Below are 22,171 nucleotides of genomic sequence, written 5' to 3'. Positions count from 1 at the left end.
ACCGTTCCCTGGATCTACACTGTATGGTTTTACACTGTCCTGTGCTGTTTGGCTAACCAGAAATTCTGTTGAAATATACATTTATAGTGTTTCCAAGTTTTGGAACCTGCCTAGCACTTCCAGGTCAAAACCATTTGCTGCTAGTTGTATACTTTAGAGTAGCAGGTTGCAGGTGGATGAAGGCTGGAATTAGGCTAGTTGAAGCAGCCTCCCCCTCTATTCCTTGCTTCCGAGTTCCTGTAATATGCTGATGAAACCTTTTAGCAAAGTAAACTGTGTAAAGTAAAAGGAAAAGAGGTGCTACTGTGGTCTTTTGTTGCTACAGAAATGTATATATAAGAACAAAACCCACCTTGTTTACTTAATGAAATCATAGAATCATAGAATTGTTTAAGTTGGAAAAGACCATTAACATCATCGAGTCCAACCGTTAACAAATCTTGATCTATTGTTCCTTGTTACTCAACTATTGTATCCAGCACTGTGGGATAAAAGGAACAGCTCACAAAAGAGAACAACAGCTCATAAAAACTCAAATATTTGACCTTCTTCACATGGTTGACAGGAAGTGCCTTCTTTCAGTATGGAAAGAAAAGCTTCTCACTATACTGTATGTCTTAGTGTAACTTTCTTACTCTTTTTATTACTGCAATGTCTGTCTCTGTAGGCGGTTTTAGAGTCTTCCTGGCCTAGCAGTAACCGCAGTGGCATTTTCCTGTGGACAAAGGTACGAAATGTGGTTCGTGGCACAGCGCAATTTAGGCAGTGCTTAAAGAAGTCAACACAGAGCCCACAAATACCTATGATATCAGGTAATTAGTTCATTGAAATGGATTTATTCCTGCTGAACAAGAGCATGACATGCTTTCTGAGGGTTCACAGCTAACATTGTGGCTTTTACAAGTGGAAAATTTTTCCTTAAGTATATAAAAATTGATAATTGCCAACTTGATGCTTGAAACAGTCTTAGAATGTCTTTCACACACTGAAGAATTTATTGTCTGAATTCTGTTGCTAGAATTTCATATTCTTACTTCATATGTGCAAGCAAAAGTATTTACCATTGTCTGAAGAGGTTAGATTTGTTTAAAAACCTGAGAAGTTAAATCCTTTCTTACTAACCAGCTCTCGTTCATGTCTTTAGCTCTGCGGAGTACCACGGGTGGAAGTGATGGGGACATGGTGAGCCATTGTAGCGTGGATAGTTCTAATGATGCTGACAGTGGGGAGCACACTCTCTTTGTCAGTGACTTAGTCAGACTTGATTCCATTGGTAATTACTCTAGCACAGGTACTAGATTCTGCTGGGTTTTACTACTAATGGTCCCCCAAAAGGCTAAATTTTCTAGTCTCTTGTTGATTTCCCCTTCATAGCCACCACCTTCCCGCCTTGAGGCTGAGGAGGCTGAAGCATGGAGTTAAACTATGTAAAGAAAAAGAAAGACACTGTTGTTGAATATTACTCCTTTACTGCAGATCATGCTTCCTCTTTAGTTTAGAGTGAGCCATAGCGGGAGTACTGTTATGTTAAATTAAATACCTTGCAGTGGTCTCATGAACCTTGCTTTTTGTGCTAATCTTCAGAAAACGTGTGAAGCCTCAGACATACGAGTCTGTTCAATTTTTGCATATTGTCATTTATTTATAGAAATGATTGTGTGAGTAAAACCTTCCTCTGCATTAAAGGAAAGGAGTGAAAGTTGCTGAGATGATTAGAAGCTAACAATTTTAAATGTTGCTCCTTGATGGTAATCCAGAAAGGCCTAATTAGCATTCCTGGAATTAGTATGTTATGTTTAGTTATAGTAAACTATGCTTTTAAAGGCCATATTCAGGTTTCTTAATAGTAGTTGCTATACTTGGAAATAAATATAGAAATTATCAGAACCTGGTAATACAGTCTTTATATGACACCCTGGGAATGGAAAGACAGGTGATAAGCTGGAGAAAAACATTGCCTTAAATGTGGTGTGCACTCTTCCAGACAAATTGAAGTAAAAAGAGTGCACGGGAAGTTAATCAGCTGAGATGGCAAGACAAAATTAATGGTTCTTCATATCTCCCTTAGTACTGATTACATCCTACTTGTGCACAGTCTCAGTTAAACTTCCTTTCTGGGTGTACTCAAAATTTAATGTTCAATGATTCTTGCACACTCTTCATGTTTTTAATATCTTGAGCCCTTCTGTAAAGAGAACTTTGAGTCAGATTCCTGTGCTTCATCTGATATGCCTGCCTGGATTACTGAACTTCCCTTCTCTCTGCTCTCTGTTGCTCTGCTTTTTGCTCTTTGCTGTCTCTTGGGTGCCGCATTTGTCCTTGGCTATCATGGTGTGGGGTGCAGACTTATATGGTGTGAAGCCTTGGATGCACGTGTGCATTATTTCCACTCTTGAATGTTACTTCTGCAGGTAATTCACCCATTTATTGATAGGGTGTTTTCACTTCTATGCAAAGCAGAGATACTAACATTATTGAAATTATGATAGAGAGAAAATAAGGACTGAAGAATGTCAGAAGATACTTTTCTGTATAAAAGGTTTTTAATATAGTAGCCAAATGTAATAACTGATGACTGCTCAAACTTCTAAATTTAATTTTTTTACATGTTTGCTCTTTGTTGGTAAAATAAACAGCAGTAATACATATGGTAGATAAATTCTGTCTGTCGCTCAAGTTTTATGGAGCTCCCTAATACCTTTCACATTCAGTAACTTACACTTTGATCTTTTCAAATACTGTCATGTATTCTAAGGCGTATAAACAATCCTGTTTAACATGTTGCTGAGGGATACGTCCCATATAGTGTGTCTGTATTTTTGCATAAGCAGCAGCACTTGAGATAAAAATAGCAAAAAAAAAGAGTGTCTTTCTGGATTGGTTCCTATGGCAGACTTTTTGAATTACTGTAACTGTTTTTTTTTTTTTTTTTTTTAAAGAATGAGTTACAGCTGTCAACTTTAACTGGTATCATGGAGGAACAGACATTTTTAAAATGTTTAGATTTTTACTTTTTTTTTCTATTACGTTTTATACTTTGCAGTATAGCACAAAGATGTAGCACAGTTTATGGTACAGTTCTTTTCCAGGATGTATTAATTGTTAGAAGCTTGCTCAATTACTGTTTCATTTGGCTAAATTTCTTTTGTAGATGCATTTGAAAGTTTAGATTGCCTATCAATGACATATTTCATGCTAATGAGAAGAGAAAGGAATGGAAGGAGATATAGTATGTTAAAAGTAGCTAGTCACTGTACTGTTGCTGAGGGAATAACTTGTATTTAATGTACTGATTAGAAAAGTAAATTACGATTGTATAACCTAATTATCTCTGCTGCCACCATCACCAAGTAGATCTGTGCACAGATCTACTACATTTTGGTGATTTTACTATGAACTTTTCTGGTGAAACAAAATGTGAAACAAATTAATTTCAGTTCTTTTATTTTCTTGTTGAAAAACAAATTTAGGAACGAAAAACAAAACTGAGGCATGTGTTTGTATTCCTTCAAACAGGTGGTCAGTCAGACCAGGGCTATGGATCCAAGGATGAACTTTTAAGAGATGATGGGGATAGTCTTCATGCAACTGAAACACAAGTAGAGAAAGATATTTCTTCTAAAGCTGAAGACCTAATAGGAGGTTAAGTATGCGTGTCTACATTGATGAAAACTTTTTGTAATAAATCTGCTTCATACATTAGACTACCACAAATACTTAATGTATCGAATTCATAATGTTGCCAGGGTCAAAATATGACTGTATGAAATCTGGTGGACTACTTCTGTGCCCTAGATAATAGCAGTGGAATGCTTATAGGTAGAAATAGCCTTTTATTAGACTAATTTAATATAGATTGAAAAATAGTACAAGTGCTGGGGCACACAGTATTTTGTGTTCTGTTCCTCTGGTTTGTATACTTGAAAACTTGACCATTTTTATAGCTGTACCAGTTGACCTAATAAAAGGTACTACTTTTTCCTACAAACTCTTCCCAGCTGTAGAAAATACAGTCACCTCCTGTCTTCTATCCAGATTTTGTCCTTAGTTTTTAGGTATTTTGTCTTTCTCATTATCAAATCTGTTTCATATCTATGTTACTAGATCCTTAATGCGAGTTAGGGCTTCTAAATCTGTCACTAGAAAAATAGCCCTGCATGAAAATCTGAGAACTGCTGTTCCTGCTTTACTTTGGTTAGTTGGAAAAATACCAAGGGAGGAAATTGATATACTCTCTAACCTTGCGGACAGCTAAGCACTCTGCATAATACTGTCTACTGTCATCTGTCTGGGTATTATTTCCAGGAGATGCTCAGTACCTAGTAGGACTGATCCTTTAAGTTGTAATTACATAAGGGAACCGTGTCTGAGTTTGTATTCTCCGTAACAGTGCAAATGAAACTGTTTAGTTATATTAACTAAAGTTGACATTCTCTTTCTTGTAGAGGTTTATACTGAGAAATCTGATGAAAAGCAACAGCTTAATGTAGAAACTCATAGTCAAACAGACCCACCTGCTTGGGGTAACAGTATTGTGAAAGTTCCATCTGGCATTTTTGATAGCAGTGGAAGGAAGAGCAGTGGTGGTGAGTCACTGGGTGAAACCAAGCTTGCTGAAGTCCTGATCGTTTTGTGGTATAGTATTTTGCAATATTTTTCATCCTTTTCATAAAGGAACAAAACTTCTGTTTAAGGTACAGATACCTTGCACAACATTTGCTTTCCACAACTATCCTTTGCAGGTGACTTAGAAGGAACCTTTTGATTTTAATGTTGAAAATCACTGTTGATTAGATTGAAATCAAGATTTTCCCTGTCCTGCACTGGTAGTGTGGCAGTAATGTACTAGAAACCCAAGAGAATTAGGGTCTCTACTCTTGATTTATCACCTAAACCCCTCTGACCTTGGACAAGTCTATTACTGTGGCTTACATTGCCAATCTATAACCTGGGAACAATGCATGTTGTTCTTCTGCCATACAAAATTTATTTACATTTCTGGAGCTTTATGATGAGGAAGACTTACGGATATAGAAAAACCAGCTCTTGGGGCACGTTTTTTTCTGCCTTTGTGCCTGACCTTGACTAAGGCAATGTAGTCCAAGTTCAGTGTAGCTTCATAGCAAAGAATTGAGTCTCAGGGAAGAAGTTGCTCAGAACCTTTCTGGCAATTATGAGAGCTGATGACTAGTCAAGAAGCAGCATCGATATGAGACTCAAACATCATCCAGAACTCGATATGGTACATCAGGTCCTCCACTGGGATCCTAATGTAGTAGAATTCCCATACTTACAGAGGTTTTTAATTACTTTTGATCTGCAGGAAGCCTTTGCAGCAGTAAAATAACTTGCTAATACTAGTGTAACTTCTTCATAGATAACTTGACATTGTGGTGCTCCAGGTCTTTTCACCCGTAAGGAGATAAGGAGATTTCACATGATTTCAGGAAGTAAACATTTTTGATGGTTATGGATACCATATTGATGACTTTTCTCTTTTAGAAACTGGTTCTAGCCCACTGTTCATGACTCAGGATTCAGTTGAAGATGTAGCCTTTGGTGATGTTTCTCCTAAGAAAACAAGTGAAAAAGGACAGAAGAGGCAGAAACTGTTCTCAGAGAGAAGCTGCAGTTTCAGCAGTGAAAGCAGAGCAGGAATGCTGCTGAAAAAAGGCAGCTTAGACTTGCATTCTAAAGAAATAGCAATAATGATGGGAGCAGATGCCAAGATCCTAACAGCAGCTTTATCTGGGGCCAAAACTTCACCCTGTCATATGAATAAATCCCACAGCTTTGGAAGTATTGTTGACCAGCAGGTTTCTGGCTTAAGTGGCACTTGGAGTTGTGTGACTGAGAGTGATTGGGAATTGGAGCATAGGTCTTCACCAGTGCTGGAAGAACCTGGGGAAGGGCAGGAGCATCTTGAGAATGGAAGAGATGAAAACATGACCACAGTGGAAGATACGAATCTTGAACAGTCAGCTGAGTCCAAAAACCAGAAACCAGAATCCAAAGATGCAACTACTAAAAGGAATAGCCTTTATGGAGTGGTTAAGCCTAGTGAAAGGGAAGATGTTGAGGTAGGCTTGGACCCTTTATCTTTGCTGGCTACTGACAGCATGCAACCAAGGCATCCAGAACCTGAGGAAAAGTTGGTGTCATCAGTTGCAGCGCGTAATTTGGCAGATGAAATAGAGAGCTATATGAATCTGAAGAACCCATTGGGTAGTAAGTTTCCCAGCATGGAATTGCACAAGCCAGATAGGGAAGCAGAAATCTCTAGTACACTTGGTCACTCCCAAGAAAGGAGATCAAGCCTGCCTTTGGATCCTGTCCTGCCATCCCCCAAGTCTTATGAAAATCAGAGAAGTCCTTCTGTCTCCAGATCCAAAACATTCACTGGACGTCCAAAGCAACAAACCCATCCACAAGTTCAAAAGGAGCGGTCTTCATCTTTGACAGGACTGGGTCGTTCTTCTCCACATGGCTCATTAGGATCTGTTGTAATGACTTTATCCAATCTGAAGTTAGACAGTATACTGTCTGGACCAAAAATGGATGTTCTGAAATCAGGCATGAAGCAGGCTGCCAATGTGGCCAGTAAGATGTGGGGAGTTGTAACTTCAGCATATAGTTACCCAGATGATGAGGCAAGTGTTTTCCAATATGAAAACTTTGGGGAGATAAAGTTGGAGGGGTAACTTCTGTGTCCAGAAGATTGCTTCACAAGATGGTGGTTTTTATTAATAATTGAATTCTGTTAGCTAATAAAAATTGTATCTTATATATGGTGGAGTTTTCCTCTGTCATTTTAAAAAACACTTTTCGGAGAGAAGCAAATTAAACGGTCTTGATGCAGTAAACTTAAACTTCGACTTTTTGTTCCCAGTATTCCGCCCCATTTATTTATTCATCTATTTATGTTTTTATTTATTTATAAAGAAACTGCACCAAGAAACCCTAGTATAATCAAAATTACATAATCTTAAATGATAACATAATGTATGTCTTATTTTAAAAAACTAAGAAAAGGTTGTGAAAACAAATCACAAACCTAAGAAGTCAGGTTGGTGAGGATTAAAAGTGAAAGTAGTTAAGGAAAGCCTGAGATGTAGTGAATTCACTCGTCAGGATTTTGGAAACTAAGTGTTATGGTTCTTATGTGAGCACATTTGCTTAACAGAGTCTTTTTCAGAATAAAAAATTTGAGAGTATAATGACATCAGTGAAACAGGAGATGAAGGGATGAATATTGTAACTTCTTCCTTTCCCCTATGTGTTGTTATTGTGCCTCTAAACATAGTTTTCTCTCTTAGAAAGGCCTCTGCTTGATCCAGTTAACCCCTTGATCTGGTGTTTGGCCTTAAGGATCTTGTCTCCACTGTTCAGGCTGTTAAGATGGTTTCTTGTTTTCTTTTTCAAATTCTCCCTCCTTTTCCCAACCTCCATAAAAGGTGGGAAAGGGCAAGATAGCTGTCTGGCTTTATTTCTGTGTGAAACAAATTTGACTGATGTTGCTAATGGGGTCTTTTGTATTAAATAAAAAAAGCCCATTTTTCTTATTTTTTTTAACCAGATTTTGCCTGTGACGATGAAAACTCACTGGTTTGCTTTCTTTCGTGAGTTTTTCTCCTGTGACCTATGTTTTCCTGTGTGCCTTTCTATTATACTGTCCTATTCCATCGAATTTTGCTTAGTGGCACATAACAATCCCCTTAACGTGACTCTCTTAATTTTCTTCAAGGATCTTTTTATTCTTTCCTCATTTATTTCTGCAACTTCCCCTTTTTAATATCCTCATTATTATATTTTGTTGTGTCCTGTGTCTTAGTAACTGTGTTATTGCTGCATCATTTCAGTTGGTACGTTTCATTTCTCTCTTCAATTCTGAAAATATGACTTTACCTTGGACCTTTTTTCTGATAATTCCTTCATTTTGTGTAATGTCTGCCAAATCACAATTTCTGTATCGTTTTTTCTTGTTCCTCCTGTAATGAAGTTTATATCCCTGTCACTTTGTTACTCAGTTTGATCCTCAGCTAAGTATTTGCACTGCTAAAGCCTTTCATTTTCCAGTATCTTTCTGGTTTGTCCAGTATCTGCTCTTTTTGGGTTTGCATAGATTTATCTTACATCTAATAAGTTTTTTACATCAGGATTTTGTCTTAATCTGCTACTTTATTTATTTATTATCATAAAGATAGAAGTCAAGAAATGGATCTGGAAGCACTCAAAAATGCTGATTTTCTTCTTCTATTAAAGGAAGAAAACAGTCGACCAGACTTTAATTTCCCTGCTGGTTTTGAAGATAGTATTTTAGCGGATAATCTGTCATCAAGAACTGGAGTCCCAGGGCTAATTACAAATGAGCTTGCACAAAGCACTACTAGTCTTGGCAGTAGCAGTAGCAGTGGAGATGCAGGAAGACAGCATTACAGTGCAGGTGAGATTTTTTTGCTTCCCTGTCATAAATTGTTTATAAAATAACAAGTGGGGAAAACTGTTATGTGTGAAATCATTCATAACAGTGGAAGCTATGGTAATCTGAAATTATTTCAAGGCCTGAAGAAGTACAAGCAAATTTGTACTTCCATTCTGTACTCTTCTCTTGCAGTAGCAAATAGTTAATGCTTTTCTCTTTGTTGAATGCATTAAAAGTTGATGCAAAATGCTGTAAAAATACTTCCTCTGTGTATGTTAATGGAAGATTCCTAACTAGTTATAGGCAGGAACACCTGGTCATTCATGTAAAGTTGTAACACCCTGAAAGTTTTTGAAATATTAACACAGAAAAGCAGAGCAGTGTTCAAGAACTGAAAATAGTTGCGTAACAGAGGCAGATCTTTTGAGGGGGGGAAAAAACCAAACTGAAAACAAACAAAACCAACCCCACAGCCCCAAGCCCACAAAAAAACCAAAGCAACACACACAGCTTTACTGTGGGATAGGAGGTATTGGATGTATAGTTGATTTGAAGTTGTGAAGGTAGATAATTGATAAATATATGCCTATTGCTAATATGTCCTTCATACCACTCTCCTCCAGTTCTAAAACAAGATGAAGTAAATCTAATCACTTTCAGCTTAGATTTGATTCAATTACATTTGATTCTTATTCTGAGAGGAAGATGTGTTGGTGAACCAGCTGGGGCTTTGGTTTAACTCTCTTTCCAGTAATTGAATGATGCAAATATTGTAAAGACATCTGCATCAAGAAAGGAAGAACTATTTAGCAACTGGATATAAGCTGGCCCTGTCTAGCAAAATCTTGACAAGATATTTTCTAGCTTGAGTTAGGAGGTTTATAAGAACAAACTATAAAGAGAGGAAGCCATCAATAGGATATGTAAAATTTACTCACAGACATAAACTTTAGCTGAAGCAGCAGAGGAACCTTCGTTATGACAAGTGGACTCTGGTTGTGATTTTTTTGAATAGGAAGTTTGACTGGGCTTGTCCGAGGAAGTAAAGCTGATAGTTTTGCTTCCTAAAACTGATTCCAACCATTTCCTTCTGGTAAATATATTCCAACTCCTTTTCCCCTTCTCCAGGGCAAAGCTCGTAACACTAAAATCCAGCCTTACCAAAAAAAGATTGTTTTACTACAGTGTTAGTCAGGGAAAAATTAAGCACAGTAATGGCATATTTGGTGTCATGTGTCTTGCCTGGTATTATCCTTCTGTTTGCTACTTACATACAGATGTATCATTCAGGAAATCTTGAACAACTTCTTACAGTGTATGTATTGAGCAATCTTACTGCTCTTTGCTATTGTTTATTTTTTATTTTTTATTGTTTATTATTTTATTGTTTTATTGTTTATTGTTTATTTTTTATTTGTCTTTTCAGATTTCTTTGATTCCAGATGCTTTTGTTTGCTTTTATCAGGCTGCGATACAGTGTTAGACAAAAATAACTTTGAAATGTTAATCACAAAAATTATGTTTATCTATATTGTAATTATAATATCAGTGAAGTTACAGAGCTACACTTGTCCCTGAAGACCTTCTGGTGCAATTTCTGTCTTGGTTGAACAGAATTTATTTTCTTTGGGAATGGATTAATTTCTCTTCCCTTGAATATAAGACCCAAATAACTCTTTCTGTACAGGTGAAGTTTCATTCCCAAGAAGTATGAAAGTTCTAGATTCTGAGAAGTCAGAGCACAGCTCTTCACATAATACTAGTTTATCCAGCATTTTCCAGAACTATGCAATGGAGGTAAGATTAATAAACTCATAGATGAAAGATATAATTATTCGATATTACTGTATGCATTAATTACCTGTTCGGTTGGATTGTGATTGTATTTTTCAAAACAATTTTTTTCCATGTTCCTACTGCAAAGATGCTCAATACCTTTTGCCCAGGGTGTCATAGTAGCTGTAAAAAAGAAAAGTGTGTTAGTCATACATATGTATGACTCATATGTAGAGAGAAGAGACAGTTGGGGGATGGGTCAAAACTTGAAGTGAGACACAAATTAGAGAGGAAACTCTTTCCTTTCAGGCTTTTTCTTTGGTTTTGGTTTTTTTTTTTCCCTTTATGAAAATCATCTGTTGTTACTAGATAATTGTGGTGGGTTGACAACAGCCAGCAGCTAAGCCCTCACCCCGGCACTTGCTTACTCCTCCCTCATCAGGATGGGGGAGAGAATCAGAAGGGCAGAAGCAAGAAAATAACACTTGAAGGATGGGATAAAGAATATTTAATAGGTGAACTGGAGAGAAAAAATACAGGAGGGGGGACAGCAAAAAACGAGTGATACAAAGGCAATCAGTCAGAACGCTGACATCCCAAGTAACAGCTACCTTGGATAAACTTCCACACACACACACAGTTTTATCACTGAACATGATGCTATATAGTATCTCTTTGATCAGCTGAGGTCAGCTGTCTTGGCTCTGTCCCCTCCCAGCCTCTTGTCCACCCCAGCCTCCTCGCTGGGTTGGGGACAGAATGAGAAAGAAAAGGCCATGATGGTGTGTAAGGCACTGTTCAGCAATAGCTAAAAAATTGGTGTGTTGGTCACCAGTCTAAAACACAGCACCATAAAGACTGCTATAAAGAAAATTATCCCAGCCAAACCCAGCACAATGATGATTTAGTATGCCTCTGTTTCAGTTATCGCTTGTAGATGCTTTTGGACTTAGATACATAGGCAATGGTCACTACGTTTGCCTTGGTCACTTTTCTTTCATCTGTAGAGTTATTTTTCTAGGTCCCATGTAATTTTCTTTTATGCTTGATCTTTTGGATATCTAGGCTTGTCAAACTTCTGCACTGTATTATGTAAGGGATGTAGCATAGTAAAAGAAAAATGTTGCCATTGGACAAATATCTAAAATATATTAGAGCTAAAATATTTCATGTGCTGTGTTGATATAAAATATATTACAAGCTGTGTTTAGTGGTGGTTTTTTGGTTTGGTTTGGGCTTTTTTTCCTGTGAGATTGAAACAATGAAGTAGGAGGAAGCTTAAAAAATAAGGATTATAGATCATTCTTCAACTAATACAGGATTATTATTTACCATCTTTTCTCCAGTTCTCAATGTAGTGTAGTGATTAGACTTTTATTTTGTAAAAACCAACTTTAAAGCAACTTTCTGGTTTTTCCAAATGCATTTGGTTTGCATGGCAAGTTTTGGTAGCAGAGAGGCTACAGGGGTGCCTTCTGTGAGAAGATGCCGGAAGCTTTCTCTGTGTCAGATACAGCCAGTTCCAGCTGGCTCCAAGATGGACCCATCATTGGCCAAAGCTAAGCCATTCAGCAATAGTGGTAGTGCCTCTGTAATAATGTATTTATGAAGAGGGAAAACACAGCTTTACAACAGCAGCTGGGGGAGAGGAGTGAGAATGTGTGAGGGCAACAGCCCTGCAGATATGAAGGTCAGTGAAGAAGAAGGAGAGGAGGTGCTCGAGGTGTCAGAGCAGAGATTCCCCTGCAGCCTGTGGTGAAGACCATGGTATGAAGCAGATTGTCCCCCTGCAGCCCATGGAGATCTATGGTGGAGCAGATATCCACCTGCAGCCCATGGAGGGCCCCACACTGGACAAGAGGGATGCTCCCAAAGAAAGCTGTGACCCTGAGGAGAGGAGCCCATGCTGGAGCAGTTTTGCTGGCAGGACTTGTGATCCTGTGGGGACCCACGCTGGAGCAGTCTGTTCCTGAAGGGCTGCACCCTGTGGAAAGGACAGGTGGAATGGACCCACACTGGAGCAGTTTGTGAAGAACTGCAGAATGTGGGAAGGACCCACATTTGAGAAGGTTGTGGAGCACTGTCTCCTGTAAGATGGACTACACGCTGGAGCAGGGGAAGGAGGAGCAGAGACAACGTGTGATGAACTGACTGCAGCCCCCACTCCCCATCCGCCTGCGCCGCTTGGGAGGAGGAAGTAGAGAAGTTGGGATTGAAGTTAAGCCCAGGAAGAAGGGAGGGGTGGGGGGAAGGTTTTTTAAGATCTAGCTTTTATTTCTCATACCCTACTCTGACTCTGGCAATAAATTACATTAATTTGCCCCAGCCAATTCTGCTCTGTCTGTTACGGTAACTGCTGAGTGATCTCCCTGTCCTTCTCTTGACCCACAAGCCTTTTGTCATAATTTTCTCCCCAGTCCAGCTCAGGAGAGGAGTGATAGAGCAGTTTGGTGGGCACCTGATGTCCAGTCAACGTCAACCCACCACACCACTATAAAGGTTTCTGTTGTATTTGTTTGATTTTTGGTTTTGATTTTTTTCTTCCTTTTCCGAGAAGTAGGCGTGCATTTACTTACACCATTCAACACAATTAATATATGCTGAAGGCTTCATAGCAGTGAGCAATTGCAAATGCTAAATTAATAGCATTTCAGGGTAATGATTCTCGCAGACCTCAAAATACCTAACAAAAATAAATTATCAATGCTTGCATTGCATAGGTCGAAGTTATGTGGACAAGATAACTCTGAGTATGGTGAGTAAGTAGTGATGAACTCATGCCTCCCAACTACCATTCCAATACCTGTTAAATTCCTGTGCCTATAAACTCCTGCTAAACTCCTAAGCCTATAAAGCTGATTATAAAAGAACCCTGCAAAAAGACTGATAGTATTCATTCTTTGCTGTTCTAGGTATTGATGTCAAGCTGCTCTCAATGCAGAGTTTGTGGTGCTTTGGTTTATGATGAAGAAATCATGGCTGGATGGACAGCAGATGATTCAAACTTGAACACTACCTGTCCTTTCTGTAAAAGTACCTTCCTACCTTTACTTAATGTTGAATTTAAAGACCTACGTGGCTCTGCAAGGTTAGTGGGTTTTATTGATACTCTCCTTCTGCCTTTGCACTTGTACATCATTATATTTTTTCACAAAAGGATCTTAGTTATACCTCCCAGTATTTTTGTCTAAATGATCGCAAGAATGTCACTGCCTGTTCAACAGCTGTGATTGTGCTGATGGAACTTATAAGTCATGTAAACTGTTGAGTTTCACAGTAGAACAGCCAAAAAGCAAAGAACTGGTTGCCTTTTTACCACTTTTTATTTTCATATTTTCTTTGTAAGAATAACTGTACAGAAGGTATGTCTGTTTTCATTTTGTTTAGCGTTTAAAACAAAGCTAATGGATCATGAACATTTTAAAAGCATATAAACCAGTTTTTAAATCTGCCAGCAAAGAACTTAGCTCAAATTAAATTTTCTAACAGCTTTTAGTTACAGATGCTCCAGCTTATTGTTTCTCCAGTAGTTCTCCAGTTTAAGCTTCTCTGCTTACTATTTTTACCTCTTTTAATTGCACTGTGAAGGCTGGAACTTATTTTAAGGTAATTTGAAATGGATTCTCACTGTAGTGATTATTGCTGTGAAGCAGAGCTTCCATTAGTGTTCTGTAGTGCTGAAACCGAACATCTGTAGAGTTTGTACTTAAAAAAACTTAGCAAAGCAAGGCATGTTCCTGTAATCTTGTGGCTACAATGGTATATGGTCTTCTAGTTTGTAATGTCACATTACAATAACAACCATTTTCAGTGATGTGTTAGCTATCGATATATTGTTGCTCACTGGGAACTGTGACAAACTAAGGTCACTTGTAATGACTTATGTCCAGTGTAGGATTTCTTATTCTGCAGATTAAATCTCTGTATGTGTTTGTTTACTCTGCCTATATAAGTTACAGTGGAGAGAGTAGGATGAAGTTTGTGTCCTGTTGTCAAGCTTTTAATGTTGTGTTTCCTTATTTTTGCTACTTTTTCAAAGTAAATATAGAAAATAATACCTTTTTAAATTACTTAACCTTTGTATTTCTCTCCCCTCCCATCCATGTTGTAACTTAGCTTTTTTATGAAGCAAAGTACCTCAGGAGATAGTTTACAGAGTGGTACACTTCCATTAAATGTGGATCCCCTGGAGCAGAAACTGTTGTCCAGTCCAGCTGTTGCTGACTTGATTAGTTTTACAGACCACCCACAGTCCAGCCACACCATCGCTGAAGAAACTAGCTCTGCAGCTAAGCAGAGGTAGGTAAAACAGGGTTGTTGGTTCTGTCAGAAATCTATCAACACTTCCAGTGTTTCTCCTCTACTTCTGAAGTGAAGGTTGGCTTCTGTACCAAATATGGTAGAGAAGTACAATTGTCACTTGGTGAGCGTCTGTTTCCTCTCATTCTTTGTGCATGTTTAAAACGTGCTTTTATCAATTTGAAGTAAGCTGGTTCCACTAAATGGGTGGGTTTTAGAGATAAACTATAGAAATAAATCTTCGTGTCAGGTCTGTCTGCTATTGAGTAATACGCAAAACTTCCACGCAGTACTGTTAGAATACACTTACTTTTTAAAGACACACAGAAATGTAAGCATTACTTCTCCTTTCTTTGTGTTTAGAATTAACAAGAAGGATACTGGCTTATAGGGAAAAATAAGTAAATTACCTGAATACTTTTTTTGAGAGCAAGCTCTTGGAGCACTCAACTCTTGTACTGAGTATGTGTTCTATGACAAGGAATACTTGTGTAAAACTGAAACTCAGAAAAACAACACAACTTTTGAAACAGTTTGAGAAAAGAAGCATTAAGGAGTTGTCATTTTGGAAGAGGGAAGAACTGAAATAGCGCTGCTGTGAACTGTAACCTCTTTGGTGGGATTTGTTGACATTTTGTTGTAATAGGGGGTTTTAAAATCATTATTCGGTTTGGAATTCTTGAGTATCAATGCCTGTAAGCTAATAAGCTGTGTCAGATGATTAAAATTTAAATCAGTGTGATGGTAGTTAGGGTTAATAATCTAGGAATGAAAGGTGGTATTGTTTATCTTAATGTCTTAACTTTGATGTCATACATTTTGTTAAAGTCAAACTTCAAAGGTTACCTCTAAATTAATCTCTTCTCTCTCTTTGCAGATTATTTGCAGACACTTCCTGCTTCACTCTGTTTTCCTTCTGTATTATAGCTTAATTGTTTTTAGCCATTGTTTCAGTTATAAGGGGCACAAAAAGAATATTCCCAGATCTGCAAGCAGCTTCATTGTATGGGTTAAATTTGACAAGCTTGTAATAGGAGTTTGCTTAAATTATCTTGTTGGATGAGTCTGACACTTAAAAAAATTTTTTGAGTTATTCTGACATGGAACTTACTGTTTTCTATAATATTTTTCTTTGCTCATGACACTTAAAGAAAGTAAATATTAAGGGAAGAGGAAATAAAAATGAACATAGAATATAATCTTTGTGTGTTGAAAAAACTGTACATTGCTGGTTTTCTAAGCAAGGTAAAAGTGTACCTATACAGAACTGCAGTGCTTTCAGATTCATGTCTTAGGTTATACCCAGCTGATTTTCCTGAGGGATGGTTAATATGTTCTGAGAGGCATTTTGTTTTGTTTGGGATACTTACTTGCCAGCCTTTCTCTGCTTCCTTCCTGTTGCCATAGGAATGCTGAGTAGTTTCATATTAGTATATTCTCTTCTAAAATCCAAACAGTGATGTGGCATTACAACAGAATAAAGATCCCAGAACCATGAAGATATCTGCCAATAATCCACCAAAAAGGGGAGTGTCCCTAACTCGGAGCCACAGTGTTGGAGGTCCACTGCAAAACATTGATCTTTCCCAGAGACCATCTCATGGCATTTCAACAGTTAGTCTTCCAAATAGTTTGCAAGAAGTTGTGGTAAGTCTAGAAGCTGCACATTCAGTTGACAGCAAAATATTGAATGCAATGAACGTACAATGAATAATGTTCTACAACTAGCATTCTTGTCCATTTGGGAATGGGAATGGCGAACCATATTTTCATGTTCTTAAGACAAAAAAAAGAAACAACCAACCTTGGCTCAGTTAATCTAAAATGGCTTTTTCAGTACATTGAACAAACCGTGCTGCTTGATTTGAAATGTTTGCTCTAGCAGAATGAAGCTAGTCTTTGTCTTTCTAAAACTGGAAGTTTGTTTTAAAAATAACCCAACTTCTACAGCAGACTAAACACAATAGTGCAAACAACACTCTTGCAAGAGTGGAAGTTTGTTTCTTTTCCAAGCATTTTCTCACACTCCTCCCCTGTATTCTGTTAGGCTTACCTGTTGAGCAGATGGGAGAAGGTAAGAGGCAGTACCGAGACTATTACATTATTCTTGCACTTGAAACAAAATGCTTCTCCTCTCTCCTGGTGCTTTTTATTGTCAAGAAGCTGTCTTAACTTGTGAACTCATGATTCAGTTCCACAGCTGTGGTAGTTACTGACATTTTTCTGCAGTCTCTGTCACACTTAGTACGAGCTTCGATAGCTTGAAACTGCACATCAGGAACAAGTTATAGCAAATTAGCATTTTCTCTTTTTCACATAATAGAGAGCGCTTAGGTAATTTAAAGTTAAGAAACACATCAACAGTCAAAACTGCTGATGCTATTAAAGTTATTGTGTGTTCAGTATTTCCAGAGGCTTCTCCTAAAGATCAAAAGAAACTATGCAATGGGGGATTTCAGGGCAAGTAATCCTGAAGAGCATTTCTGGAAGAAAAAAAATCTTTGATTTTGTAAAAAACCACAGTTTTTCTTTCGCATGTGTTTTGTTTTTAGGATCCTTTAATAAAAAGACCTAACCCGCTCCCTGTATCTGTACCCTACTTGAGTCCTTTGGTACTGCGTAAGGAGCTTGAATCACTGTTGGAAAATGAGGGAGAGCAAGTAATTCATACATCCAAATTCATCAATCAACACCCCATAATTTTCTGGAACCTGGTTTGGTATTTCCGACGGTTGGATCTACCTAGCAACTTACCTGGACTCATTCTAACATCAGAACACTGTAATGATGGAGTGCAGGCAAGTGGCTTCCTCATATTAGAACTGCAGATATTAGAGTATGCTAAATTTGAGAGTCTGGTTCAAAAAAAAATCTGGTAAGTAATTTCTGAGTAGTTTGGATCTAGGTTCCTGGTTTTTATAATACAAGTAGATAGGTTTGTCTTCTACAAGGAATCTTGAAGGAAGATGTGTGAAAATGGCATTCAAATTCTAATCAAGCTGTTCTTTTTTAAAAAGCCAGAGAATAAGATTCATTAATGAGAAGGCTGATAACGTAGAAGAAAACAAGGTGTGTCTGTGGAGACCTCTCAAGTTGCAATACATTGTAATCCACGTAGTGTGGGTTACATACTTCAGTATATAAACCTTTTAAGTTATTGGCCAATATTTTTTGTTCTTTTCCACTAACAGTTTTTGCTATTAAACTCCACTGAGTTTCATTACTATATGAATAGAACAAAAGAACATAGAATGGACGCTATCTTTTAAGTATTTTGCACTTCCAATTTTAAGGAGCAGATGTTTTTCTGAAACCTATGATTTCTGTATGCAAGTACCAAATTCAATAGGTATTAGTACATGATGCGTGCAAAAAAGTATTTTCCTGTATGCACTTCAATTTTAAAATTCTCTCCCTCAACTTTCAAAAAAACCCCCACCTTGAACCAAGAACAATTTTCCAAGAAATCCAGTAGATGACCAATACCAATGAAAGATAAAGCATACTGGAAAAATACAGTGCATTATCAGAGAAAACTGCAAGATGGGACATAATATCTTGTAATCACTACTTTAGATTGACACACTAGTGGTAAATCTTTCTTGCCCACTAATTCTTATTGGATTAGTGATTCCAGAGGGACTTCATTTTATAAAATAATTATAGAACTATTGAGTGCAGTATATTTTTAATGGAAATAAATGGTTCTTATTTGTATGCAAATACATATTCTTTCTGCTTCTTGGGAAGACCAACACATAGACATGCATACCAAATCTTAATCAGGTCAGAAAATACTAAGGTATGGCATGATAAGTAGTACAAATCAAGTAACATGTTTGGTGCACAAAAAATATTTTCAGATACATACTTACGAATATTTTCTTCAGATATCTGTAGAAAACTGAAAGGTTTTCATACATTAGGCTAAACTAGAAAAGGCAGTTGCAGTATGTTGCAGTACTTGCACCTTTGTTCTGGTTGACTGCAGTTTCCTCTAGACAGCATCAACTGTTCCTGTTCATTGGGTTCAAAGTATAAAGTAAATAATTTTTTTTGTTTGCAAAATGAGTAAAAGAGCAGTTTTTAAAATAATAAGACTGTACTGAAGTTTTTAAAACTTTCTCCCTTTCCTCATGATTTTTTAGCTTCCTTTGACATCTCTTGCTCAAGATAGCAAGCTAGTGTACATCCACCTTCTGTGGGACAATATCAATCTCCACCAAGAGCCCGGGGAGCCCCTGTATATATCTTGGAGGAATCTCAGTAAGTAAAACAAATGTTACAGAAAGCAGAGGGAGCAGAGGCTATGGAAGGAAACAGTTGGTTTGTGGTGTCTGAAGTACACAGCCCATCGAGTTGGAAAGTTTTTTTTGGTGTGTGAAGCATCTGCAGTTCCTTAGGTACTTAACATAGTCTCAAGTGTCAGATTATTGGTGAAAATATCTTACTGATCTGTGTGAAAAGGTATGTTGTCTGTTTATGTGTTATACACTTAAAAACAAGGTGGGATGATTTCCTCTAGATGTGGTGCTAAATAAGCTTCACCTGATTGGAATGTTTCACTACATTACCTAGTTATATCTATGCAGGCATGAAAAACAAGACTGTATTACAAAAAAGTGGCTTGTTTTCTATAAATTAATGAAAGATCACAAGTCCTATTAATATGTACATTTGGCAGCCTACTTGACTGTCAAAAGGTAAGATCCAAGAAGGCCTTTGCTACCATAACTTGATTTGGAAGGAAGAAAAAAAACAGGCAGACTGGTTATGGGAACATCAGGATTTCATTACTCCTGATCAGCAAAAAATTTTTGTTGACCTAAACTTCTCAGTCTGTGCTTTAACTTTTAAAAACTATGCTAAAAACTATGTAGCATGCTAATTCCGGTTCGAAGGAATTAAAAAAAGTTTGTTGAAACGGGTCCTGAAAATAAACAGGCTGATCAGAAAACGTCAAGAGCACAGAATAAGCTGTGTTTTTTCCCTCAGCTTCTACAAAAGCATATTGATTTGAGCATAATACATGAAAAGCATCCCCAAAGCATTCAGACATGAATTAAGCATAAATTTATGTATTTATGAAAACAAATGAGCAAAAAGCCTGTTTTAAATGTAGAAGAAAAGTAGTAGTAGTGTAGATAGGCTTGACAGCAGTGTCAGAAAGTATTTGGAAAACAGGAAATTACATTTATAAATCCTCATATATGACAGTTTTACAAAAACTTTGGCTTGGTGTGATTATGATTACTAGCCTTAGTCTACATTTCATTTTCACACCACATGCTTGCTGTGTAATCTGTAGACTTATTTTTTTGCCAGTAAATGGACTATTCCCTCATGAGTCACTGTTTTCCAAAGAATAATAGTTCAGTGTTATTCTAGAAGTGGCAGTGTAAGCAACAAATCATGATTATCAATGTCTTAACAATTTTCTTTCCTGTTTGACTCAACTGTACATTATCTATCTCAATATGTAGCCCAAGGTTATCAATGAATTTTAGATGGCTTTTAAAAAGGGATTCATAAGAAAAGTTTGTTTGATAAGGACTGTGACAGTGTTTTCTTCCAGTTGATTTCTTTTTCTTTGTGTAAAAATAACCTTAGAATCATACAATCATTAAGCTTGGAAAAGACATCTAGGATCATCAAGTCCAACCATCAACCCATCACCCACCATGCCTCCTAAACCATCTCCCCAGGTGCCACGTCTACATGGTTTTTGAATGCCTCCAGGGATGGTGACTCCACCACCTCTCTGGGCAGCCTCTTCAATGCCTGACCACTCTTTCAGTGAAGAAATTTCTCCTAATATCCAATCAAAGCCTACCCTGACACAGCTTGAGGCAATTTCCTCTCATCCTGTTGTTAGTTACTTGGGAGAAGAGACAAACACGCACTTCGCTACAGCCTCCTGTCAGGTAGTTGTAGAGAGGGATGAGGTCTCCCCTCAGCCTCCTCTTCTGCAGACTAAACAACCCCAGCTCCCTCAACCTCTGCTCATAAGGCTTGATCTCCACACCCTTCACCAGCTTCATTGCCCTTCTCTGGATACGCTCCAGGACCTCAGTGTCCTTCTTGCAGTGAGGAGCCCAAAACTGAACACATTATTCAAGGTGTGGCCTCACCAGTGCTGAGTACAGAGGCACAATCACTTCCCTACTCCTGCTGGCTACACTGTTCCTGATACAAGCCAGGATGCTGTTGATGTTGTTGGCCACCTGGGCGCACTGCTGGCTCATGTTCAGCCAGCCACCAACCATCACCTTCTTGGATTTAACTTAGTTTTTGAAACTTTAGTGCAATAAATCTGAGCTAACAGCCATCACAGGCAACATCTGATTCTGGTTGCTTTTCAGTTCTTTGTATTTCTCTGCCAGGTGGGAGCTCTTGCACATGGATACTTGATGCATCCTGTCACTTTTGTGGTGGCTTAAAGACTATAAGCAGGCAAAGCCTTTCCAGTGTAACAAATTTCTGTAGATTGAGTAGAGGTTCTCTATATATCTCACTTTCTGAAATACCTTCTGCTTATTAAAGTGAAAAAAAATATACTGTTTTAATATCTATACGGTTTCATTTCCCAGATTCTTCTGAAAAGAGACTCTCCATAGTAGCAGAAGATCAGCAGGCAACAAACACTTTATTGGAGAGCATCAAACTAAGTATTCAAGAAAATAACGTTGTTAAACCAATCAACCTCCTTCTACAGAAAATTAAGCCAGCTGTGAAACGACAGAGGTAAGGGGGTAATCTCTTCTTACTTTCTCCCTACTCAAAGTTAAACAAGGTCAGACTGTATATACTTCATAATGATAATTCCATACGGACCTCTTGGGAATATTCAGTTTCATTTGTGTCCACTAAACACTATGCCTATTTGTTTATGCCCATGTTTACACACAGATGCATTCTGTAGCCAGATGCATAATTCATCCAAATCAAATGAATATAATTCTTTAATCAAAATGGACATTTTACAAATTAATAAGAAAATTGCAGATATTGACTATGCAGATTTTGGTGTTGCTCCAGATCTAGCAAATTGATAAATACAAGTGTGCAGCATCCTGTTGCAGTATCTGGAATATTATCCAAGCTACGTAGTCATACCTATTGAAGTTCTACCAACCTGGAGTACTGGCTAAGAAAAGTGGATACAGTGTGATCCACAAACAAAGGAAGACATATAACAAACTCATATACAGTACATTTTGCCATCTGCACCACAATTCAAAGAGGGCTTTGTACAAAAGCACGGCCTCTGAAGTAAATTACAGCAGATACAAGATGTGTTTGAAGCCTGTCATGCTAAGTCAGCTTTGCTTCTGTGGTTACTAAAAAGAAACAAGAACTAATCTGCCTAAAGAAGAATCTCTGAGTTCCACAAGGAAAAAATTAATATGTAATTGTTTAGTGATAGCCAGTTCTTAGACAGATCATCACATTCTGAAACAAAAAAACAAAGTATGGGTGATCTGAAATAAGCCTGCTCCTTGTACTTCACCTTCAAGCAGGAATGAGTTAATAAGTAAGCGGCACTTAATTTTGTGTTTAGTGTTTTTCTGGAGTTTTTATGGCATATTTGGCAGAGGGATTTTTCACAGAAAATGTAACTGCTCGAATTTGGTGATAATATAACTTAATGAGTTAAAGAAAAATATTCTGGCA

The 22,171-nt window shown here is 37.6% G+C and overlaps 1 protein-coding gene across 8 annotated transcripts in view; it reads left to right on the top strand.

Annotated features, from left to right (window-relative positions):
* The window catches only part of DENND4C (DENN domain containing 4C), a 179,582-nt gene that overhangs the window by 151,734 nt on the left and 5,677 nt on the right, over positions 1 to 22,171 (top strand). For 5 of the 8 annotated variants that reach the window (XM_075078681.1, XM_075078682.1, XM_075078679.1 and 2 more), the window contains 12 exons: positions 668 to 812; positions 3,517 to 3,642; positions 4,446 to 4,586; positions 5,503 to 6,650; positions 8,263 to 8,443; positions 10,110 to 10,219; positions 13,111 to 13,286; positions 14,315 to 14,497; positions 15,955 to 16,144; positions 17,050 to 17,295; positions 18,646 to 18,763; positions 21,088 to 21,241. In XM_075078681.1, coding sequence (XP_074934782.1) covers positions 668 to 812; positions 3,517 to 3,642; positions 4,446 to 4,586; positions 5,503 to 6,650; positions 8,263 to 8,443; positions 10,110 to 10,219; positions 13,111 to 13,286; positions 14,315 to 14,497; positions 15,955 to 16,144; positions 17,050 to 17,295; positions 18,646 to 18,763; positions 21,088 to 21,241 — 2,918 coding nt within the window. Of the gene's footprint in view, positions 1 to 667; positions 813 to 1,144; positions 1,292 to 3,516; positions 3,643 to 4,445; positions 4,587 to 5,502; positions 6,655 to 8,262; positions 8,444 to 10,109; positions 10,220 to 13,110; positions 13,287 to 14,314; positions 14,498 to 15,954; positions 16,145 to 17,049; positions 17,296 to 18,645; positions 18,764 to 21,087; positions 21,242 to 22,171 lie in introns of all 8 variants that reach the window. The other 3 variants (XM_075078683.1, XM_075078678.1, XM_075078680.1) reach the window with 3 other exon arrangements.

This window comes from Phalacrocorax aristotelis, chromosome Z, assembly GCF_949628215.1.
Source record: "Phalacrocorax aristotelis chromosome Z, bGulAri2.1, whole genome shotgun sequence".
Lineage (NCBI taxonomy): Eukaryota > Metazoa > Chordata > Aves > Suliformes > Phalacrocoracidae > Phalacrocorax > Phalacrocorax aristotelis.
Note: the sequence above shows the minus strand (reverse complement) of the source record. Positions and strands in the feature narration are given on the sequence as shown.